Here is a 22,096-nt window from a genome sequence, read left to right as displayed (position 1 = left end):
CTTGCTTGTAATCCCCACTCAAACTGTGAGTTACTTGAGGGCCAGAGTCATCCCTGATGAATCTATGACTTTCCAAGGCTCAACCCAGATGGTCTGCAAAATAAATATTTGCCAAATGCATGAATGGATGAATATGGCATACACTGACCTTAGAAGAGGTACAGTCCTAAAAATAATTAGGTTCCAGAAGGATGTAAATACAAGACCAGATGGCAGGCTCACTATTTGTCTGGACATATGGAGAGTTTGGAGCGTGTCTTAAATGTTTACAGTTGATGGTATCAAGGCTGCCTTCTCCAAGCCAGCCCTCCTGTCCTTATTCTAGGCATAATTTTTTGGGGGAAGGACTCCGATGTTGACCGAGAGGCCATTTCTTCGGTTATAATTGTTAATTCTTTGACCATAATTTCTTAGGACACTAATTGTCCTAAGCTGGGCAGCATAGATGGAGCACATAGACACCTTAAGAGATGAACCTCCTGCTGGGTTTGTCATATGCTTGTGTGCTCTCTTGTCCCCAAGGCTGCTCTTAGTCTTTGAAGATGGTGACCAAGTCCCTACTTTTCAACTGGCCCTACTCCCTGGGCCTGTGAAGTTCAGGTCAGTTTGGTTTCCTGAAGCTTTACAGAAGCATTTGTTTATTTATTTTGCAGGAGCAAAGTAGCCTGGTGGATTTTTAAACTCGGCTGGTTTGTCAAGCAAACCAAGTATCTAATGAATGTGCCGAACTGAGGCATTGAACTGAAGGGGCAATGGTAGTAGCAGCCAAGCCCCCTGGGACAGTGGCTGCTGACAATTTCAGTAGACAGGTTTCTAGAGAGTGTGCAGTTCATGGGTGCCCTCAGACTAGGCAGTTACACACTAGTACACGGTCATACCACAGACAGCTCTGAGGTGTCTCCCCACAGTCTCTGGGGTCCCACATACTCTCCTGCACCTAGGCTGAGGCATGTGGTGCACTGAGATGAGCACAGACTTTGGAGAAGACAGACAAGTTATATCAACTCTCTGAGTCTCCATCTCATCTTCATCTGTCTTTGCCTGGATCATAAGGGCCCCTCCTAAGGCTGTAGAGAACAAATGCACCAGATTTTCTGTGTATAAAAGTGAATGAATGGGAAGTCGTGGTTAGCACATAGTAGGTCCTCCATCAGTGCTATTCCTCCTCTCTCTTCCTACTCATTCCCTAGCTGACCATCCTCTGGGACTGGCAGAAAGCCTGGGAAGCTTATGGAAAGTTTATGCCTCAGCTAGGGCCCTCAGGCGGTCCCTGATGCCTCGTGCCCTCTGCCCAGTTCCTGGTAGTCAGCTGCCTTTCAACATGGGCCTTGGCATATTTTTGAACTGTCTTTCCAGCCCTGGCTTCCTGAGTCGCCTCCCTGCCCCAGCATGACCCTCTTGTTTCTCCCACCTGCCCGACACCTTTTTAAGGAAGGACACAGGGCTGACAGCTTCAGATGCAGCCAGGCCCTGGCCAGTCACCAAGTCCTGACTCCCTGCCAGGGCCTTGGTCCTGGGTACCAGGGAGAGCCTGGGTGGTTGAGGAATGTGGCACTGGCTTCTGGGAGAGTTTCCAAAGGAACAGGGGAGGTGAGTAGATGCACGGAGAAGCCAAACGGGGTGTAAATGGAAACAAATAAATGTTCCAGGGAAACAAACAGTCATGTGCAGAGAAAAAACGCTGCCGCTGATTCAGACATCTGTGACTTCTGTCGCCCCTGTCAAGAGAGGTCTTGTTAAGGGAAGGGGCTGCATCTTATCCATCAGTCTGGGCTCCTGAGGCAGAGGGTTAGGGCTTCTCCATCACACTGGGCTCCCAAGGACAGGGCCCTGTCTCCTGCAGCAGACTGGGGTCCCAATGGGTCAGGGCTGTCTCTTCCACATCAAATTCAGGGGCCCCAGAGGTCAGGGGATATGTCACCCCTGTCACACCATGAATTGGAGCCCAGGCTGTTCATCTCCTTCTCAGATGGGAATGTTTCTGGTAATGCTACATGAGCCAAATAACCCCAGTTACACCCACAGTGCATGCAGCAACTGGGTGCACCCCCCGGGTGGGCATTCCCAAGACACCTCCAGCATGAGGCTCTGCGACAGGGCTGGCAGTAATTACAGGTGATTATAATTGCTGTGCGTTATTAATGACATGTGAAACAGAAGACAAATGTATAATAATGAAAATATTGTGAGGTGTCATGAACAAACAGTAATTGAAATAATAAGTTAAAGGATGAGTTCGTGTAATGAGACCAATGAGGCAAGAGTCTCAGCCGTTTGAGCATCTGGGGGCCTGGAGATCTCCATTCAAGAAAAATATCTCCCACACCCCCTCTCTGAGGACACTTTCCCAGAGGCAAGAGTTGCTGCACTTGGGGGCATTAACCAAACCTTCCCAGGGGGCGTTCTAGTGTCTGAGTGTGTCCTGGTCAATAGTCGATGCTTTGGGGGGGATGGGGACAGGAGAAAGGAGGAACTTTGAGATCATTTAATTGGTCAAAGATGAAATTCTGCGACTCTTTATCTTAATGTTTTCCTCTGGGACTGTAAAAGGTTATTGACAAAATGACAGTTAGTTATCCATGAGTACGGCTAAAAAAGTTATTGGCAAAATAGTCATTATGTGGCACTTTCTTGTTTATGTCAACTATTTCATCTCATCTGGAGTAGAGCCTGGGTGTTGGCTGTCCTTATCTCTGCTTTAAAAATAAGGAAGCTTTATGAGACTGAGGAGTCTGGTGGCTCTAAGGGATGGTAAGTGGCAGAGCAGAGACTTGACCTTGGGGCCTGAGTGACAGATCAGCCCGTCTTGCGAGCCTATTCAATGTTCAGCTGTCCTCTGCAGAGCCCTGGGCTCCTTGGTGACATCGTGTCCTAGGCCTATCTTTTTTCCTTTTCTTTTTGGCATGCTGGGAATGGAACCCAGTGCCCCACCTGTGTTGGCAAGTGCTCTGCTGCTGGGCCACTCCCAGGCCCCTCGGATGCTGATGCCTCTTTCAGTCTGTGCAGTGCTGCTTTGATCTATCAATTCTGTATATTTTTATGGGGTTTTACGTAATATTTCACTTTAAGTGAGTTCCATGGCTAACAGTGAGCATGTAAGTACTCCCCTAATTCAGCCTGCATTTCATCCTGTCCTGCACTGTGGGTTCGGGCAAGCAGAGCCGTGAGTTTTACAAATTAGGAGAAGCCAGCAATTGTCCTGCTCCCTGGGCCATCACCATACTTCCCTCTATGCTCTGGGCCCAAAGCTCTGATCAGCCTTTAGGGATCCGTCAAGGAGGCAGGTGGGGCTTCTGCCAACCCCTAACCAGCTACATCTTGGCGCTTTGTTCCCACTGCTAAAACACAGCTCATCAGAGAGGCACTTGCTGCCCACTCTTTGCCACAAAGCAACCTCCCCTCCACACACCCTGAGTCTTTGTCATTGTTCTCTGTGCTCCTAACACTGCTGGACACATTGTGTATCTATGTATTATGGCTTGTGTTTCTCCACCATTATGGGAGGCCACTATGGAGAGACTTTCTCTGTTTTGTTCACTTTCGTATCTTCTGGACCTAGGTACGCATTGGATGTGTAATGGGTGCTCTCTCAATGAACCCAAATTCTGTCCCTGCTTCCTTGCCTGGATGGGCTGCCTTCCAAGGGATTCTCCAGAGCAAGACCTTACATTGGACTAGTCAAAGCACCCACCCAATGCCCTGGATTGAGACTCAGGCAAAGGGCTCATCCAGGGCCCCATCCAGATCTCCCTGCAAGAGGCATCCTTCAGCCAGGGGCCTGCATGTTAAGGGCAGGAGGTGAGAGTACTGAAGTCAACCTCATTTCAGAGCCCATGGGCGATTCACTTGGCAAAGGTCAGTTTAGGTTACAGAACTGCCTCATGGAGTAGGCATTACTGTGCCTATTTTTCAGACAAGGTGGCTGAGAGGAGTTGAGGTCACCTGCCCAAGGTCTCGCTGCAGGTAAGCTTGGGCTACATTAGTCCCCAAACCCAGCTCCCTCTGCCTCTTGGCGTGCGCGTCCACCTCCTCACACCGATCAGCTATGTCTGGCCCACCCCATCAAGTGAAGCAAAATGAAAGCACGTGACCACCTACCAACACACCTTGGCAGAGGCGAGCTCCACAGGCGCCGTCTGCCCCCCAGGCACGTGATGCGGGCGGTGCCCTCTAGACGGTACCCGGGGAAGCAGGAGAAGGTCAAGGTGTCGCCCACGCCAAACTGCAGGCCCTTCCGGATGCTGTAGGCTGGGACCTCGGGCTCCTCGCAGGGCTCCAAGTCATACTCTGCAAGGTCAGCAGAAAGGTTGGGCTCAGAGACGTCTCAGGAGGTGCAGAGAAAGAAAATCAGAACACGGAGGCCCAAATGCCAGGGGACAGGGCCAGAGTACAGACAGACAGAGGCACAGACCAGGTGCACACTGGTCCAGAGTGAGGAGGCAAGGAGGGCGAGCCCCAGAAGAGCAGAGGCCCAGAGAAGTGCAGGGAGGCGGAGGAGAGGGCTGGGGCACAGTGTCTCCTTCCTGAGGAACTTCTGGCAGGGCCTCAGGTGCCTCAGGCCTCGGCTCTCTCTTCTCCATCCCTCCATCTCCATGGAAACCCCCGCCTCTGGCCCCCTTGACTCTCCCACTCTTCCCCTCCAGGCACTGAACCAGATCAATCCAGTCAGTGGCTTTCAGAGGGTCAGTCTATGACACAGCTTTGGGAGACCGGAGTAGCAAAGGACTCCAAATGCTTTGCTCTAAGCCTGATCTCAGAAAGCTGGCGTTGAGGCAGATGGCAAGCAGGATGGGGTGGCATTCATGGGCCAGGGACCTGCCTGGTGCTTCTAGAGACAGCATAGAAATGACTGTCTCTTGTCCTCCAGGGCATCTCCCTTCTGGGATGCAGTCCTCTGGGGCTGTGTGGAGGAGGAGCATCTCTCTCATTTGAGTTGAGGTACACTGGTTGGGTATGTCCCATCAGCCAGGACTGCCCTGGAACATGGCAGGTGGCTTCTGCCTGAGGGCCGGGTGGGGGGTGTTAGGGCTAAGCTGGGCCACATCCCTGTTCCTTAGAGGCTGACATCTCCTGCCCATCCTGGGAGGAATCCATCTGGCTTCCCTGCTCTTGCTGAAGGTAGGGGTGGGTTAGGGGGCCCTGGGGCACCTTGGGACAAGCATGGGGGGCGGGGGGAGGAGGGCTTCACATGGGGACATGTTTCCCTGAATGCCAAATGAAAGAGGTTTCTTTTCAGGATTCCTAGACACAGAGATAAATATCTATTACTACAAAATTAGCATTGATGAAGAAGCACCCAAATGAGACTAAAACACTCCTGTATGTTAATTTCACACCCTTTCTTCTTCTTTGTTAATTACTGGAGTCGTAAAATAGTGGAAGTGGAATCAGGAGAAGAATTTGGAATTACTAGGGCAGGAAGGGACATTTGTGAATCCACTAGGAGCTATTTGAAGCCATCAGCTGGGTAGGTCATGTTCAGAGCAAATCCTGAATCAGAGTAGGAGATTCCTCAAGGAACCTGCTAATTCCTTCCAAGACCATTATACGGAAGTTCTTCCATGGATCTAACCGAAATATCTTTAGCTGTAGCATTGAGGTCATTCTCTCAGAGACAGGGGAGTGATTACTGTACATCTACTAGAAGACCAGAGACTGGCAGCAGAGGGAGAGAGAGAATGGTGTAGCGGTCTCCTCTCCCCAGGGACACCCACACCCTGTACCTGAGAAGGTGATGTTGAATCCTTCGTAGGACATGGAGAAGTCGGAAATGAAGCGGACCTGAGCCGTGAAGTTGCCATAGAGCCCGGCACTGATGGGTGCGGGCAGCCGGGAGCCGGTCAGCTGCCTCAGGGGCTGGGTGAAGCTGCCGTTCTCGGTGAGAAGGAGGTAGTCGTGGCCGCTCTCCAGGTGGAAGGTGTGGAAGGTAAAGAACACACCTGCAGAGAGACCAGAGGGGTCCAGCTGGCCGCGGGAGGCGGCTGAAGCAGCCCAGTGGCGAGGCAGGACCTGCCCAGACCTTTCCAATTTGCACCTACCTGTCAGCGTGTCCAACTACAAGCATCTGTGGATCAACATACCAGTGAATGGACCTGAACTTGCCATGACCCGAAGATCCAGGCAGGGAGATGGACAGCTCTTTATGGTTGTCAGCATGTGAAAGGGGGATTTATGGCTCAGTTTGAGAGGATGCTTCATAGCCAGTCATTAATTCATCCAGCAAATATTTGCATATTTGTTGAATATGTCCTATGGCTGGGATCCAGGGTGAAGTGCAAGGGGATTCACGAGGCATTAGACAAATGGCTACAAAATGGAATGATGAAAACTATAAGGAAATGTAGATCAGCGTGCCAGGGGGCGGCATGGACAGCCCTTCACAGTAGGAAGCGGGGAGTGGGGGGCAGCTTCAGAAACACAGGAGTTAACTGGGGAAGGTAAGAAAGAACATCCTAGATACAGGACCAGCCCAAGTCAAGGGACAGAGAAGCTGTCCCTCCCAAGGCTTTGTGGTGGGAGATAACTGGGAACTGAGGCTGGAAAGGTAGGCGGGGCCAGTCAGTCACTGTTCTGGAGGTCACAAGAAGCTGTCCTATCCAGAGTACATCAAATTTCAGTTCCAGTAAGATGTTGGTGACCATGAGGAGGATGAAGTGGAAGAAGAGGAGGCCGGAAGAACAGTTGGAATGTGGGCTGATGTGCACTGAACCAGTGTGGACGGGGCTTGTGGGAGGGACTTAAATGAAGCTGCTTCCTGAAAATTCCTCGGGTGTCCAGCCTCATTTGTCCTACGACGACACTAGGGGAAAATGAGGCACAAAGGCATGAAGTCATTTGTCCAGGGTAATTCAGCTGGCAGGTGGTAGAGCTGGGCAGCTGAGGCCTCACTGCTGAGCCACTCCAGGATGTCGCCTCTTAGGCCACAAAAGGAGACAGGTGGGAGGGTGGCAGGTGGTGAGAGGGTCGGTAGTGAGTAAGGTTATGGAGCAGCAGGAACTTAACACCCAAAGCAGCTCTCAAACTTGTCCAGGTGGCAGCAGCTGTATTTGCTTGGATACAGACGTCAATGCATGGCCTCCAACAAGTCTGTGTTCATGGGGACATATGTTATGATGGTGCCAGGAAAGGTGCACTGTTAGACTGGGAGTGCTGTGCCTAGCTGCTACTCAAAGTGTGGTCCATGACCAGCTTGCTAGAAATGCAGAATCACCTCTGTTTGATTTATAGGCACCTAAAAGTTTGAGAAATACTTTCCTAGATAATTACTGATGAAGTTTTAATAAATGATGATGGAGCCAAGCCTGTAATAGAGCATTTTAAAAGTTTTATTATTCTTGCCTCCCTGTGGATAAGATCTGGTGATCCTGGAGTATTGGAGCTTCTCTGAGTAGGGTTTGGAGAGACATAACCTAGCAGAGGTGGTAGGTTGTGGTTTGCAAATTACTGGTTTGCAGGCAATCGAGATGCAATCATGTATCTATTTGTTCAAGGATATGGGTCTTAAGCACCTACCAAGTACCAAGCCAAGTGCTTAAGAAGAGAAACATCTTTTGGTTTCACAGAGGAGACAGATGCATCAATGGTGAGAATCCAGCATGGGGCATGAGGAAGGACAGGGAACTCTGCTTTGAGGGCTTCACATAGGGACACGATCCTTGGCGTAAGAGATGTGAGCATGTGCAGAGGAGACGTGTGGACATGTGTGCCTCCATGTGTGCTATACTCCTGACACACAAACATGTGTGCAGATAACTACTGAGCTTGGGAAATGTATGTCCTTGCTAGAACATCAGGTTGGGTGGAGAGCGGGTCAGATACAGTAGCAGGATGAAGCACCAAGCTTTGCACTGTTCTTCTAGTGTGCAAATACAGCCCCTCGGAAGGAGTAAACATTTGGCAGGGATTCTAAGGATGAGCAAACAACCTAGATGAAACCCCTGGGGTTCCCAGCTGTGCTGATTGCTTGGGGCTGTTTTGGCCGTTGTGAGAAAATGAAGACATTGTCACAGAAACAGAGAGGTCCCATGTTGGAGTTTGAATCCAGATTTGGTGTGACAGATGTACACACTGGAGTGAACTGGGCAGAACAGTAGGAGTGATATCAACCCTGCACCAGGGCAGGAAAGGCAGGGATCAAACGCCTGTCTACCAGCTGAAGGCCTGCATCCAGAACTGCATGTGTGTGTCCTTAGCAGCACGTGTGGATGCTGATCCCTCCCTCACAGGTGGCACATTGGGATGGCATATGCAAAGCCTGGAGCCCTGGCCCTCATCAGGTGAGCACCCACAGGTGTTTTCTGCTCGGCTCAGCCCAGCCCCAGATGACCCTGTGGGTTAAGAAGCTGCAGTCTTGGGGTCTCTGCAAGGGCACATTCTCCAGCCTCCTGAACTGCCCACTCCCTAGGAGTGGCCAGCTGGGCAATTCTGAGTTTCCTAAAGTTTAGAATTTCCCCAGCTGGAGTGTTCGGGGACGATCCAAGTCAGCAGCCTACGGTCTGTTCACCCAACATATTAGGAGCAGAGATTGAGTGGAAGGATCTGGGGTCAGACGCATGTCTCCAAATACCCCTGGGGTTCCTTGGGTGCCAGGTGTGGAGCTGGGCAGGCATAACTGCAGGAAGCAAGAGAGTTCAGGTCTGTGGGCAGGTGGTGAAAGTTCAAGTGGGGTGAGGTCTGGGGAAGAACGGGGGTCTGTGGGAGCTCCCCAGGAGGGAAGCTCAACCTGGATGCTGGAGAGGGGAGGTCAGGAGAGGCTGGTGAGAGGAAGCAAGCATGGAGAGTTGAAGAGCTGGTCAAGCAAAGGGAATAGGAACCGCCATACCCCCCTCGAGAGGAAGAGAGAACTCAGACAAAAGTGCAGGGCCCCAGAGAAGAAAGAACTTGGCAAGCTCCAGGGCCTGAACAAAGGCCTGTGGAGGCCCAACTCTGTCTGGAGGGCTCAGCATGAGGCCCAGAAAGGCAAGGCAGGCTGAAGGGCCTGGCTCACTGCGTTAAGCCCTGGGGCCCTGTGCTAAGGGTTAGGGGAAGTCAGGGTTCTGAGAAGAAGCAGTCACTTATTCGGGCATGATTGTTGATTCTCTGCGGGAGCACATTTCATCCTAGCTAATTCCTGTTCCTTCTGGAAGACAAGCTTATGTCTCAGATCCAGGCCTCCTGCCTAACTCCCTGGGCCAGGCTGCAGATGTGTGTTCCACTACACAGATGCTGCTGCTCTGAGCTCTGTGTTTAGGCTGTCTGTCTAGCCCTGGACCATAAACTCCTGAGGGCAGGCGTCAATAAGCATTTGTTAAGTAGTTGATGAGCTACACTGACTTCTAGGCAAAGACATACAGGATCATTCACCCTGATGATCTCAGTTGCTCCTGTACAGAAAATCATGACCACAGAGGTTGTCCCTCCAAGGACTCTGGGGGGCTTCCCTGGACTGCCCGGAGGGTCTTGCCTTGCCTGGAGAAGCTCTGGGACATCTGAGACCTGGCCAGGGAAGGGCTCATCTAGACCAAAGTAAAGCTCTTAAGTACACATGATGAAACTAGAAATAATTTTCTTTTTTTTTGTACAATAGCATATTTTACATGCAATATATATTTATTGCTCAAAATCAGGAAAAAAAACAAAAATGAGAATAATAAGAGAAAACTAGTGTTAAAATCTTTGGGTAAATCTTTTAGACCATTTTCTGTGCAAATATCCTCCTTAGCAAAACCTATCTTTTAGCAAGCTTTGTTTCTTAACAATTTTTGCCACTACTTCTATAGATCTGCAAATATTTTCTCCCATTTTTCCTAGTATTTCATTCCATGACCATTCCCTAGCTGGAGTGTTCAGGGACAATCCATGTCAGCAGCCTAGCAGTCTGTTCACCCAACATACAACTGTATGTTTATTTCATGCTTTCTTACAGATGCCCATTTGAATCGTCCCTAAGTTTTCAATATCATAAATAAATGTTTTAGGGGACACTTTGGCTATTAAATCTAAATGTGTGGTTTTACTTATTTTCTGCAGGTAAATTCCAGTGTGTGGAATTGCATGTCTAGAGGCATGTATCTTTTGAAGACTTTTGATTCCTATTACCAAACCACCAGGTGAGGAGGAAGGGCCTGCGTTTCTCCTCCTTTCCCCACAGTACAGCTTTTCTTTGATGACTTGAAAAGGAAGATGGGATTTTGCTACCAGCTGAAATTGCATTTCTTTCATTATTGATGGGGTTGATATTTTTCAATTTGTGTTTTTGCAATTAGGAAGCATTTGTTTATAGTTTTGCTCTTTCTGCAGGCTGGTGGGCCAGGCTTCTTTCTCTTAGAAATTCTGAAGAGCTCTGTATGCACCAGGCCGGTAATACTCAGTCAATTATATATATTGCAAATATTTTTGTCTATTTACTATTCGACTTTGCATTTTTTATGGAGCTTTCTTTACATAAATCCTATTAAAGTTTTACTTAATTGAATCTAACAGTCTTTGCCTTCGCAGATTCTGCTTTGGGTGTTCCAGAAGGTGCTTTCTCAGCTGAGGTTAGAGATCCATGTTTTCCTAGTGCTGGCATTTGTGTGGCTAAATGTATAAAGTATAGATTGTATTTTTTTTAAATCTTTTTAAATTTTTTTATTGGGGCATTGTAATCATACACAATAGTGATATTCAGTGTGACATATTTGTACATGCATATAACATAATTTGATCAGTCTAATTCCCCAGTACCTCCCCTTTCCCTTCTCTCCTCCCTCCCCTTGATCCTCTTCCTCTTACTCTACTGGTCTCCCTTCTACTTTTTTTTTAATTTGTGTCTTTTAATTATACATTATACATAAAAGTGGGATTCATTGTTCATGGACATAGCATAATTTGGTTGATTTCATTAAGATCTTTTCCCCAATGGTTAAGCTCACTGTTTTAACACCATTTATTAAATTCTTTTCTTCAAATGAAATGACACTTTAATCATATGCTGAAGTCTGTCTCCCTCTCTCTCATCCACAAGCACATGCGCGTGCACACACACACACACACACACACACACACACACGGGGGGGGGGGGTTGTTTCTGGATCTTTATCGTCCCTCACAGATTTGAATGTCCACTCCTGCACTCCTGCCATGCTACTCACATTTTTCTTAGCCCATAACAACATTTGAATATCTGGAAAGGGTATTCTTCCACTTCATTCCCCCTCTCCCGGGGCTCTTCTTTTTCCTGGTTAATTCTTCTAGATTAGAGGTTCTTAATTAAAGGCATGCCTCGGAGTGACTGACAAAATGTCCTCAAAATGTACATGCCTGGTTTCTACCCCCAACATAGAGAATCAATGCCTCTGGGGTGGAGCCTTGGCATTAACTCAGCATTAACATTGCCAGACTGTACAGGGGCAGGAGACAGCACCCTACAGAGGCTCTGGAATAACCTTCCACACCTGTGGGGTTCCCGCAGCCCCAGTGTCTTCCACATGGGTGGCATTTAAAGCATATTTGTTGGATGAAAGAGTATGTTAACTAATGCTTATTTATAATCAGTACCCTGACTTTGAACTTGGACTCCCAAAGACCACTTAGGTTAGGGAAGCTGGGGCAACAGCGCAGGAGGAACATGTATGCATGTCACTCGGGGAAGAGCTGAGCTACACGAGAAGGGGATCCCCGTGTTCAGAATCTGAAGGGGTGACACGAGGTGGAGGAAGCAGAGGTGCCCTCTGTTCTTCCAGGACATAGGACAGGGACATGGGTTTCAGAGCCACCTAATAGGCTATAAGGAGGGAAATGAACTATCAAAAATATGTGACCACTGTGGAACGGGTGGGAGACATCCCCACTGGAGGTGCTTTAGAGAGGACTCCTGGCCCTGATGGGATGGATTCCATGGTTGGTTACCAGTATGATCTCTTGGGCAATTTTGGATTCTCAACAATATTTATTGAATGAGTTCTGTGACTCAAAGAGATGAGAAGGTTCTGCTGAGAAATATTCAGACTGTGCTTACACATCACTCTCTAGGGAAATCCCCATTGAGGTTGCCTTGACCTGGGAGCTTAGGGCCTGACCTTGGGTCACTTCCCAATATCCGCCCAAACACTTACCCTTGCCATGCGAGGTTTCGATAACCCAAGTGCAGTTCAGGTTGTTGGGGTAGAAGTCAGGGAAGCCTGGTGACAAGATGGTCCCACTGGAGCCTTGAATGAAGCCACCACAGAGAGCTACAGAAGGGAAGAGGGCAGTGAAGACCAGAGTGGCTCAGGGAGCTACGCCACGTGCTCTAGGTACCCGCTGCCCCGCCTCTTCCCCAAGCCTCCATCTTCCCTGTGGGTCCGGGAATCAGTGGCCGTCTCAGCTCCTGGTTTTCCTGGCAGGAAAGGCGTGTGCCCTTTGACGGGCCTCACCTTCACAGCTGGGCAGAGCGCGACTCCACTGGAAGTTGGGCTCACACTCCAGGGGCTCCCCGTCACTCAGTGTGTAGCCCGAGTCACAGCTGAATGTCACCAGAGCGCCCACATAGAAGTCATTCCCGTGACGCTGTCCATTGACAGGGATTCCTGGATCCAGACAGTGGTCTGACTGCAGTGTGATCGCTGGAAGAAAGAGGTCACAGCTGGAATAGAATGTGCACCGCCCCCACTGAGGGGCACCAGCCGACCCACAGAGAGGAGGGATTTACAAAAGGCTGAAGTTGCTATTAGCACTCATGAAATGTGGCCATTATTTTTTTTGTGGAGAGGCTGTCTAAAGACCTATCTCTTTTTCTTCCTTTTTAAAAAAATTATTATTATTATGGTATTAGGGATTAAAGCCAGGGCCTTGCACACGCCAGGCAAGTTCTCTATCACTGAGCTACAACCCCAACCCTTTTGATTTTATTTTGAGACAGGGTCTCTTTAAGTTGTTGAGGCTGGCCTCCAACTTGCAATCCTCCAGCCTTAGCCTCCTGAGTAGCTGGGAGTGCAGGTGTGGGCCATGGGGCCTGGCTTGAAGACTTCTCTCTTGAATAGGAGATCACTTGCTTGTGGGTTCATTCATTAATAAACATTAGCTGGGCATCAGCTGTGGTGCAGGTGCTAGGCTAAGGCTTAGGGATATAAACATGAATAAGAAATGACCCTGTCCTCATGGTGCTTCCAATCTTTTCTACTTTGGTCTGCAAAGAATTGCAGTGACATCGATCCTTTAAATCAAGGGGAGAGGTGCAGAAGATGATGTGAGAGGGCAGTGTGAGTAAGAGCTGCCATTCCACTTCAAGTTCATGGTTCATCAAATACTCTGTCCCCAGAGTCTCCGGCGCTGTGGCACCCAGTCACCTGCACCCAGAGGAGGGCATGGAGTATGAACATGGGATCTGGCACGAAGGTCATGAGCAACTCTTAGCTCCTATGATCCCTGAGTGATGCTGAGAGTAAGGGAGTACCTTCCAAAGGGGACAGCCTAGCCAGGAGTGCCAAGGGATGGCTGGATCTGGTCTCCCTGGTGCACAGCCCCAGGTCCCTTCACCCACCTGAGCCAACCTTGTCATCTGCCTCCCTCTCCTACCCCATGAGACTCACTCTCATAGCGGAGCTGAAAGCCGATGTCCGAGTGGCTCTTGTCTGTAGAGAAGAGGAGGTAGAGGTAGTTGCTGGTGCTGATGAGAAACTGGGGGACCTGCGTCCCGTGGTAAACCCCGATCAAGGGCGCTGAGTATGTCCGTCCATCTCGTACTTCCAGGGTGTCATAGTTGACCTCAGTTTTAAATCTGTCAAATGACGCAAGTGAAGACCTCTTGAGAAACCCAAGGCTTATTAATTTGCAAATGATGAAAACCCTACCTGACTCAGTGCTTCAGACACCCAGAGTTTGGCAGGCTGGGGTCTTTTAATATAATTTGGACACATTTACTAGTGATATGGCAAGGACCTTCTCTACTGAGCTTCGCCCTTCGTCCTCCTTGGTCAGACGCCGCTCTCCAATCTTCTCTACGGCCTGGGTTCTTAAGCCTTCGAGGCGCCAGGCCTAGCTCCTAGGCCAGGGGTCAATAAACTAAAGCCCCAAACATGGCATACAGCCTGAAGCTAAGAATGTTTGTTACATTTGGTAAAGGATGTTTGAAAACGAAGAAGCAAAAAATAATATGCACCAGAGATCTGAAAGTGAGCAAGAAAACCCCCCAAAACCTAGCAGATTTACTATCTGCTCCTTCCCAGAAAAATTTGCAGACTGCTGTTTCAGGTCATGGTTGCTTTGTCCAGAAGAAGTTTGTATCCATATCTCCCACTGAGGGGCAGAGGCAGGGTGGGAGTAGACGTGGGGCATGTGGAGGATTTGGGACCAAGGTCAGGAAGACCACATTCCTATTAGAAGTTTGGATGCCGTGCCTGGCTTCAACATCTGATGGTGTCCATCTGCCACTCTCCATCCTTGGGGGTTAAGAGAAGGGCAGGCTTTGGCATCCCCAGTGAGAGCCCAGCCTTCTCCCCTGTCCAGTCACAGGACCCCCACAGCACAAGCCAAGCCCAAGGGCAAAGCCAGGGAGTCCTCCCCCAAGGGCAGTTGGCCCCAGTGTCCTCTGACGGTGCCTTAACAGTACTGGCGTCTGCCCCTCCCCTCACTCCCTCGCCCCCTCCCCCAGGCCGTGGTGCCCAGCACCTGTCGAAGGTGATTTTGATGGGGTAGCCTGGCTGGGCTTCGATCACCCAGGCACAGCTCAACGCGTCCTTGTAGAAGCCGGGCCAGCCCGGAGAGAGGATGGTGCCGCTGGGCGAAGTCAGGTGGCCACCGCAGGGAGCTGGGAGGACAGAGGGAGAGAAGCCGCGTTCTTGGGGGACAAATGAATAAGAATACATCTCTATCCACTAGACCAGCCAACAAGGATCGTCTCTGTTTTTAGGGAGAGTTACATAAACCATAAACTGTGAGTTTTGCCTGTCGGAACCTTCATGATGGGCCGAGTTACGTCATTGGGAGGTTTATTAAAGGCCAGAGGGGAGAAATGAAAAGAATCCTTTAAACAAAGCCCTTTACTCAGTCTGGAAGGGCAGAAGTGCAGCGAAATCTGGGTCACACTGGCTTTTTCTCTGTTCCTTACTCAATTGTCAGGCCTGAGGCAGAGACATTGTTGGGCCTACCTCCTCCTATCCACACTAGGGAGTGAGCGGCCAGACCCCACTCAGCTTGGGGTGCAGGCACTGATACTGATCTCTTCACAGTTTGGTATCCCCAGAATTTAACACAGTGCCTGGCCCACAGTCGTCTATGACTATGGAATAAATGAATGAAAGGATGGATCAGTGTAGCCACGGCAGCAACTCCACAAGACGCTGTCCTCTCCTTTCCTTGGCCTGTCCTCTGCTTTCCTTGGCCTCCCTTCACTCAGCTCCCCCATTCTCACCTGCATCTTCCCGTCACTCCTGCCTGACCCTGAAACTAGATCCTGGCTCCTGTGGTGGACATCAGGGCCATTCCAGGACTCTTCCTCCAGGGCCCACAGTAGATTTCATGGCCCACCCTTTGGAAGTGGAAGCAAGGTCACGTGACTGCTTGGACCAATAAAATGAGAGCAGAAGAGCTGCGTGTCACGCCAAGGAGGAAACAGTAGGAACCAGGGCACGACTTGCCCTGTTTCCTGTCTCTCCACAATGGAAGCAGTGTCAAGATGGCAGACCATCTGCCTGGACCTTTAAATGACTCCAACGAGCAGATCCGCTGTTCACCTGAATTGAACTACAGAGCTCAAGTGCTGGGTGATCCTGTTCTTCGGCCATCCTGTTCTTCGGGGGTTGTCTGTTTTCAGTCTACCCGCTCAGGGCTGATGATGAGGGTGGCATCACCACCCACCGCTAAGGCTGTCACCTCTGTCAGCACCACTGTCCCGGATCAAGCGCTCCCTTCACATCACACATTCAGATGCACACATAATCAGGTTCACTCTTCAGGAAACAAATGCTCCTGTGAGGCTGGCACAATTATTAGCTCCTAAGGAAGCTGAGGTGTCTGGAGGTTCAGGAACTGGCTGGGGGTTTGCAAGTCATAGAGTCTGAATTCAGACTGGGGCAGCAGAGAACCAGGATCATAGTATAAGCAGCCTCCTGGTTTTAAAGGAACCCCTGTTTCCTTTGGACCGTCTTACTGAGGAGCTACGGGAGGCCAGAACATTCCTTAGCAGAACTAAGAAAGAGTTAAATGAGCTACAGGGTGCTGCTCTCTTTGCAAAATTTTGTAGATTTCTCCAGGTAACCAGTTTCATAGATTACAGCCAAATGAACTTCTGTTCTTCCCTCCTCTCTTTATTTTGTGTTAGCATTCACACATCACAGAGAACATTTGGCCCTTGGTATTTTGGGACTGGCTTATCTCACTTCGCATGATAGTCTCCAGTTCCATCCATTTACCAGCAAATGCCCTGATCTCATTCTCTGTGGCTGAGAAGGGAATGAAGGGAAGGGAGGGGGAATGGGAATATGTAAGAGAGTAGAATGAATCAGATACAACTTTTCTCTGTTCATATATGAATACATGAACAGTGAAACTCCACATCATGTACAATTATGAGAATGGGATCCTAATTAGAATAAGTTATACTCCTTGTATGTATAATATGTCAAAGTACATATTACTACTGTCATGTATATCTAAAAAGAATAGTAAATTTTTTAAAAAAGAATACCACCAAATGCACCCCATTCTTCTTTTCTCAATTCTATAACCTTCTGGAATTATCTAAAATAGTTATCAATAGTCTTAATAAAAATTATATTAGGAACTTTAACAAAGATAATGATGATGATGATGATGATGATGATGATGATGACAAAAGGAGCTGTCAGCTCTTCACGTGTATTATCACATCTAAATGCACATGCCTTGTGAAGTCATTATCCCCACTTTCCAGGGGAAGAAAATAAGGCCAAGCCAGTTGAGACACTAGATCAAGGACACTGAGCTCTTGAAGTTGGAGCTGAGACTTAACCTTGAGACCTCTGTCTCCAAGTCCCTCTGCAAGTGTTTGGACAGCTCACCAAGTGCTAGGACTTGATGTGTACTATTGAGTGACAACTGCAATGATAAAAGGCACACACATTATGGTCTTCATTACATAGAAGGGGGTCATTACCCCATTTTGGTGAATGGAGGCATAGAGACTAAGTAATGACACATTACTTACATCATCAGCATTGAGGGAATAAACCACATATGTGTATTGTCATTTCTGGGGAACACCAGTTTTCAAAACCCATCTATCATCTCACTGAACCTCCTAATGCTTCCTCTCTCCTCCTTCAATGGACATGTTAGACCTTGAAGGTGGGGGAGCTGTGCCTGTTGCTACGTCCCAAGGTTCTCAGGCAGGCACTGGGTCTCAGCAGTGAGCTGAGGCTCTTTCCCAGCTATAGATCAGCACAGGCTCAGCATCTCTGGTTGCTGAACTGTGACCTCTGTAGTTAATCTCCAGGAATCCCTGGACTACCCAAGTCACTATTGCCTCCCCAGCACTCTCCACGCTGGGCATCTGTCTCAACACAACCCTCCCATAACCTGAGGGAGGGAAACATAGCCCCTTCCTTTGGTGGACACCAGTTGGTTTTATCTGCTCCACTGCTTCATTAGTTCTCTTAGTTAATCTCTTCTTCTGCTCCTGTGAGTGTCAAATGACCTCTCTATTAACTCAGTTCTTCACTTCCTGTTGTTCGTCTTGATACTGCAGGGAGAGTGGTAGTTGCTGGGCTGGGATCTGGAGGGGAGGATTCTAAATGCAATGTCCCTTAAACACTTGAAAAGATGCTCAACTTCATTTTTAATAAGAACGATTCATTCTAAAACTATAATGAGACATTATTTCTCATCCATCAGGTGGGCAACACCCAAAGTTTGAGGTCATAGAGGCTGCAAAAGCCAGGAATTCTGGTGATTTGCTGGTGGAAATAAAAAATGGCAGGCCCCTATGGAGAGAAATGTGGTAATAAACAGCAAAATTCATATGCATTTACTCTCTGACACAGCAATTCTATTTCTAGAACTCTGTCCCAAAGATCTGCTGGCAAATGTAAAAAAAGAAAAAAATACACATTTATTTGCACAAGGCTATACAAGACAGCACTATTTGTAATAGCAAAAGAATGAGAACAGCTCAAATTTTAGCAATAGGAATCTACTGAATAAACTAGGTAATCAATGAAACAAACTATTTATGTAGCTGTAAAACAAAAAACAAAGAATATGCTACACAATATTATGGAGTGGTCCCCAGAATATATGACCGAGTGAATAAAAGCAACATAGAGAATACTGGGTAAAATTTGATTCTATTTATCTAAGAAAGAGCTAATATTAAAAGTCAAATTAATGTTAAAGTATTAATATTCAATCAGATTAATAATGAATAAAAAAGTAAACCAAAACCAAAGGTTTATCCATGGACAAAGGATGGGAACAGGGCAGAAAGGGTAGGTTATAAGCAACACTTTCCCCAAATGTATCTTCTTTTATAGATTGAACTTTGGAACTATGTAACTATTTTATATAAATAAAAAGAAAGATTAAATTTGATATGCACCAAGAATTTGAACACGATACTATATCAGTTGGTAGCATAATCACACAGGAAGAAACTACTTAAAGGAGATTTTAAAACAGTAATCTGATAGCTCATCCTTGGTAGGATATCAAAGAACAAAAGAACTAAAAATGATGAATAAGGAGAAGATTATTTTCAGTAGTCATGTTGTCGGTAATACTGGCGTGGCCGCTCTGAGATTCTTGGGTATGTGTTATGATGGGAAGTGACAATGGTATTTAGGACCTTTTACCTTTTAGCAACAGTGCAATTCCTTTTTTTTTTCTTTTATTTTTTTTTAGTTGTAGATGGACACAATACCTTTATTTTTATGTGGTGCTGAGGATTAAACCCAGTGCCTCATATGTGCTAGGCAAGCGACCTACCACTGAGCTATGGCCTCAGCCCTACAATGCATTTTCTTTTAAAAAGCATTTCTTAGTTGTCTTCAATGAGAAACCTCCGAAACAGGAACAACTTGAGAGTAATAAGCACCCCCAGTGTCCAGATTTTAAATATTGCCAGACACGGTGGTGCAAGCTTGTGATCCCAGCTACTTAGGATGTTGAGGCAGGAGGATCACAGTTTTGAGGCCAGCCTGGGCAACTAGTGAGACTCTGTCTCAAAGACTAAAAAGGACCGAAGGTGCAGCTCAGTGATAGAGTGCTTGCCTAGCATATATGAGGCCCTAGGTTTGATCCTAAGCACTGAAAAAAAAATCCAATTTCTAAATGTCAGTTTCCTCTAAGGGACCAGGGCTCCTTGGAGAAATAACCAATTCTAGGTCAGGGGCAGAACATGTACGAGATGATGTTGTGCCATCTTCAAAAGTCTCTCTCTGCAAAGAGAAAACTTGAGCATCAGTTAGAATAATAATTGCAATAGACTTAACATACAAAATATTACATCCATTGGACTGTAATGACATTTAAAAATGTTCAACTTTGGAAAATGTTAGGGAATTAACTCATTAATATGAAAACTGGCAAATAAAGGAAAATAAGTGTCTCTCCTAGACAGGAGAGAATTATACTTGTCACGAATTATATTATATTGTGTCATGAATTATACCTTAGAGTAAGTGAATAACTGATGAGGACAATTATTCTTTAAATATTTCAGCTTATCAAAGCAGAACTATAAAATGTTAGTATTTTGCAATTCCTGGGCTATGATCATCAATGACTTCTACTGTCCCCAAAAGAGAGGCAACCAGATGTTATTCACCTGCAATAAATACACAAAACCCAGCTTGTAAAATATTCTGGACGATAAATGGAAAAGGAGTCTGAGTAAGTTTCTAGATCTTACTGACAATTGAAAGAAATATAAGAAACTCTCAAGGTAGCAATCAGCAAAATCCAGAATGTAGGAGATTCTTCAGAATGGATGCCCTGACCTTCGTCAATGCAAACACACACACCAAAAAAAAAAAAAAAAAAAAAAAAAAAGAAGAAGATAAAGAAAAATAGAAAACACAAGGGCAAGAATAGATACCCATAGATTAAGAAAGACTTGAGACAAACTAGTTCCTTTTAACCTATGAAACTAACTAGGATTCCAATTTTCAAAAACATATCACAAATGTATTAGCCAATCATTTTTAATTTTTAGGATAATAGCATGGTGGTATGTTTTAAAGAGTTTATCTGTCAGACATGCATACTAAAATGTTGAGGATGCAATATTATGCCAAACATTTAGTCCAGAGTGAGTGAGGGGTCAAGGGGCAGTGGGTGGGGCCCTGGGTAAAGTTGGCCCTGGGTTTACAGTTGGAGCAGAGTGAGGAATGGACAGACACATGGGGTACATTACACCATCTTCTTTGTTTTGGTATAAGTTTGAAGTTTTCCATTAAAAAAATGGTAAGACATAAAAAGGCAAGTGTGGATGCACACAAATACATGGAAAAGAAAGTAGGGAGGGGAGCCCAGCACAGGACAGAAGGGAGGGCCTGTGCCTGATCCTGTGCCAGGCACACAGTAGATGCTCAACAGATACTTGCTGAAGGATAGAAATATGACTGCAAGGTAGAGGTACTAGGTGTTGTGGGCTGAGCTGCTCCTCCTGAAAATCACAGATTGAAGCTTGTACCCTGAAGGTGACTGAATTTGGAGACGGGGAACATTCAGGGAGGTAAATAAGGTTCAATGAGGTAAAAAGGGCAGAGCCCCCATCCAGCAGGGCTGGGGCCCTTATTAGAAGAGAAAGAGACCCGAGGTGGGCACACACACAGGAAAAAGGCTATGGGAGGACCTAGAGAAAAGGTGGCCACCTGCAAGCCACCGAGAGAGGCCTCAGGAGAAGTCAGCACTACCCGCGCCTAGACTTGGCCCTCCACCTCCCGGAAAGTGATAAAAGGATGTGTCTACTGTGACACATGTGAGGGATGGTCACCTTCTCCTGACCTCTGATGCTAAAGTTGTGCAAGGGAAAGAGGAGTTTGGAATGGTGGCAGAAGAGCATGCACCGAGAACAAGCCCTCCCCGAGCCCTCTCAAGGTGCCAGACGCTGCTCTGGACATGGGTCTGGGCTTCTCCTGGCTTTTGCGTCACAGCCTATGGATGGGCACAGTATTTGCCTCAGTTCATAGTTGAGGACACACAGTGGTGGCTGGCTGAGGAGCCCACAGCTGGGAAGTGTCGGAGTCAGGACTTGAACCTGGGAGGCCTGGCTCTAGGGCCTTGGTTTCTAGACAGACAGGTGGGCCTGGGAATGCCACCTCTGCCCACTGTTTCTGTGGTGAGATGTTGGCTGCCTTCAGAGGGGTTTGGCTGACTACTTGTCCAGTGTGAGTGACCTCTGACCAGAATGACAGAAGTTCTTTATCCTGAAGCTAAAAGTGTGGCCTCCTACTCCCTCCCCACTCCCCACCTGAGCCCCTCACCACCCAGCCTTTACCCTTTTGTGGTAGAATGAAAGTAGAACCAACTTTGGACTTACACGGCTGTGAAAAATGTTCTTGGAATCAGGGTACCTGAATTTGAACACGGACTCTCCTCCCATTTACTTAGCTGTGTATCTTGGGTGAGGGACTTAACCACTCTTTGCTTTCAGTTTCCTCCTCTGTGAAGTGAGGATAATAGGACCCACTTTAAAGGTTGTCATGAGGACTCAATAAGACAACGTATGTTACACAGCACATAGTAAGGGCTCAGTTAATACAAACCAGGTGATTTGGGGCAACTCAATTCACCTCACTGGTTGTTAGACTTCTCATGTATAAAGTATAACAATAACTTTCTCAAAAGAGTCATAAGATTAATGAGATAATGGTAGAAACACAACAATCCCTTCACGATCCTTCTTTGGATGCCTATATGAGCTAAACCCATGGCTTAGATTTCTCGTGGGAGTGGAGAAAAACGGACATTTTTTATTACAGTAAAGCATTTGATGTAGATACGGGAGAAAATATGTGGATACCTTTATACCGAATTCTTAAACCATTGTGCACTAGGGGCTGGGGCTGGGGCCTGAGGATTTTCACTTGGAACATGATTGGCCTGTGCATTGTGTGAAAATTTTACAACCCACGTATTCCCTTAAAACGTGAGACGTGAAAATGCACTCACTGTCCATTAT

The 22,096-nt window shown here is 47.3% G+C and overlaps 1 protein-coding gene across 1 annotated transcript in view; it reads right to left on the bottom strand.

Moving 5' to 3' along the window:
* Positions 1-22,096, bottom strand: part of CSMD2 (CUB and Sushi multiple domains 2) — a gene marked incomplete at both ends in the record, with an annotated part of 546,906 nt that overhangs the window by 173,216 nt on the left and 351,594 nt on the right. The window contains 6 exon segments of the mRNA XM_081308594.1: positions 4,099-4,287; positions 5,724-5,939; positions 12,075-12,191; positions 12,375-12,563; positions 13,530-13,717; positions 14,608-14,746. Of these exon segments, the coding sequence (XP_081164720.1) occupies positions 4,099-4,287; positions 5,724-5,939; positions 12,075-12,191; positions 12,375-12,563; positions 13,530-13,717; positions 14,608-14,746 (1,038 nt within the window).

The sequence above is a fragment of the Spermophilus citellus genome, assembly GCF_964194105.1.
Source record: "Spermophilus citellus genome assembly, chromosome: 9".
Classification (NCBI taxonomy): Eukaryota; Metazoa; Chordata; class Mammalia; order Rodentia; family Sciuridae; genus Spermophilus; species Spermophilus citellus.
Note: the sequence above shows the minus strand (reverse complement) of the source record. Positions and strands in the feature narration are given on the sequence as shown.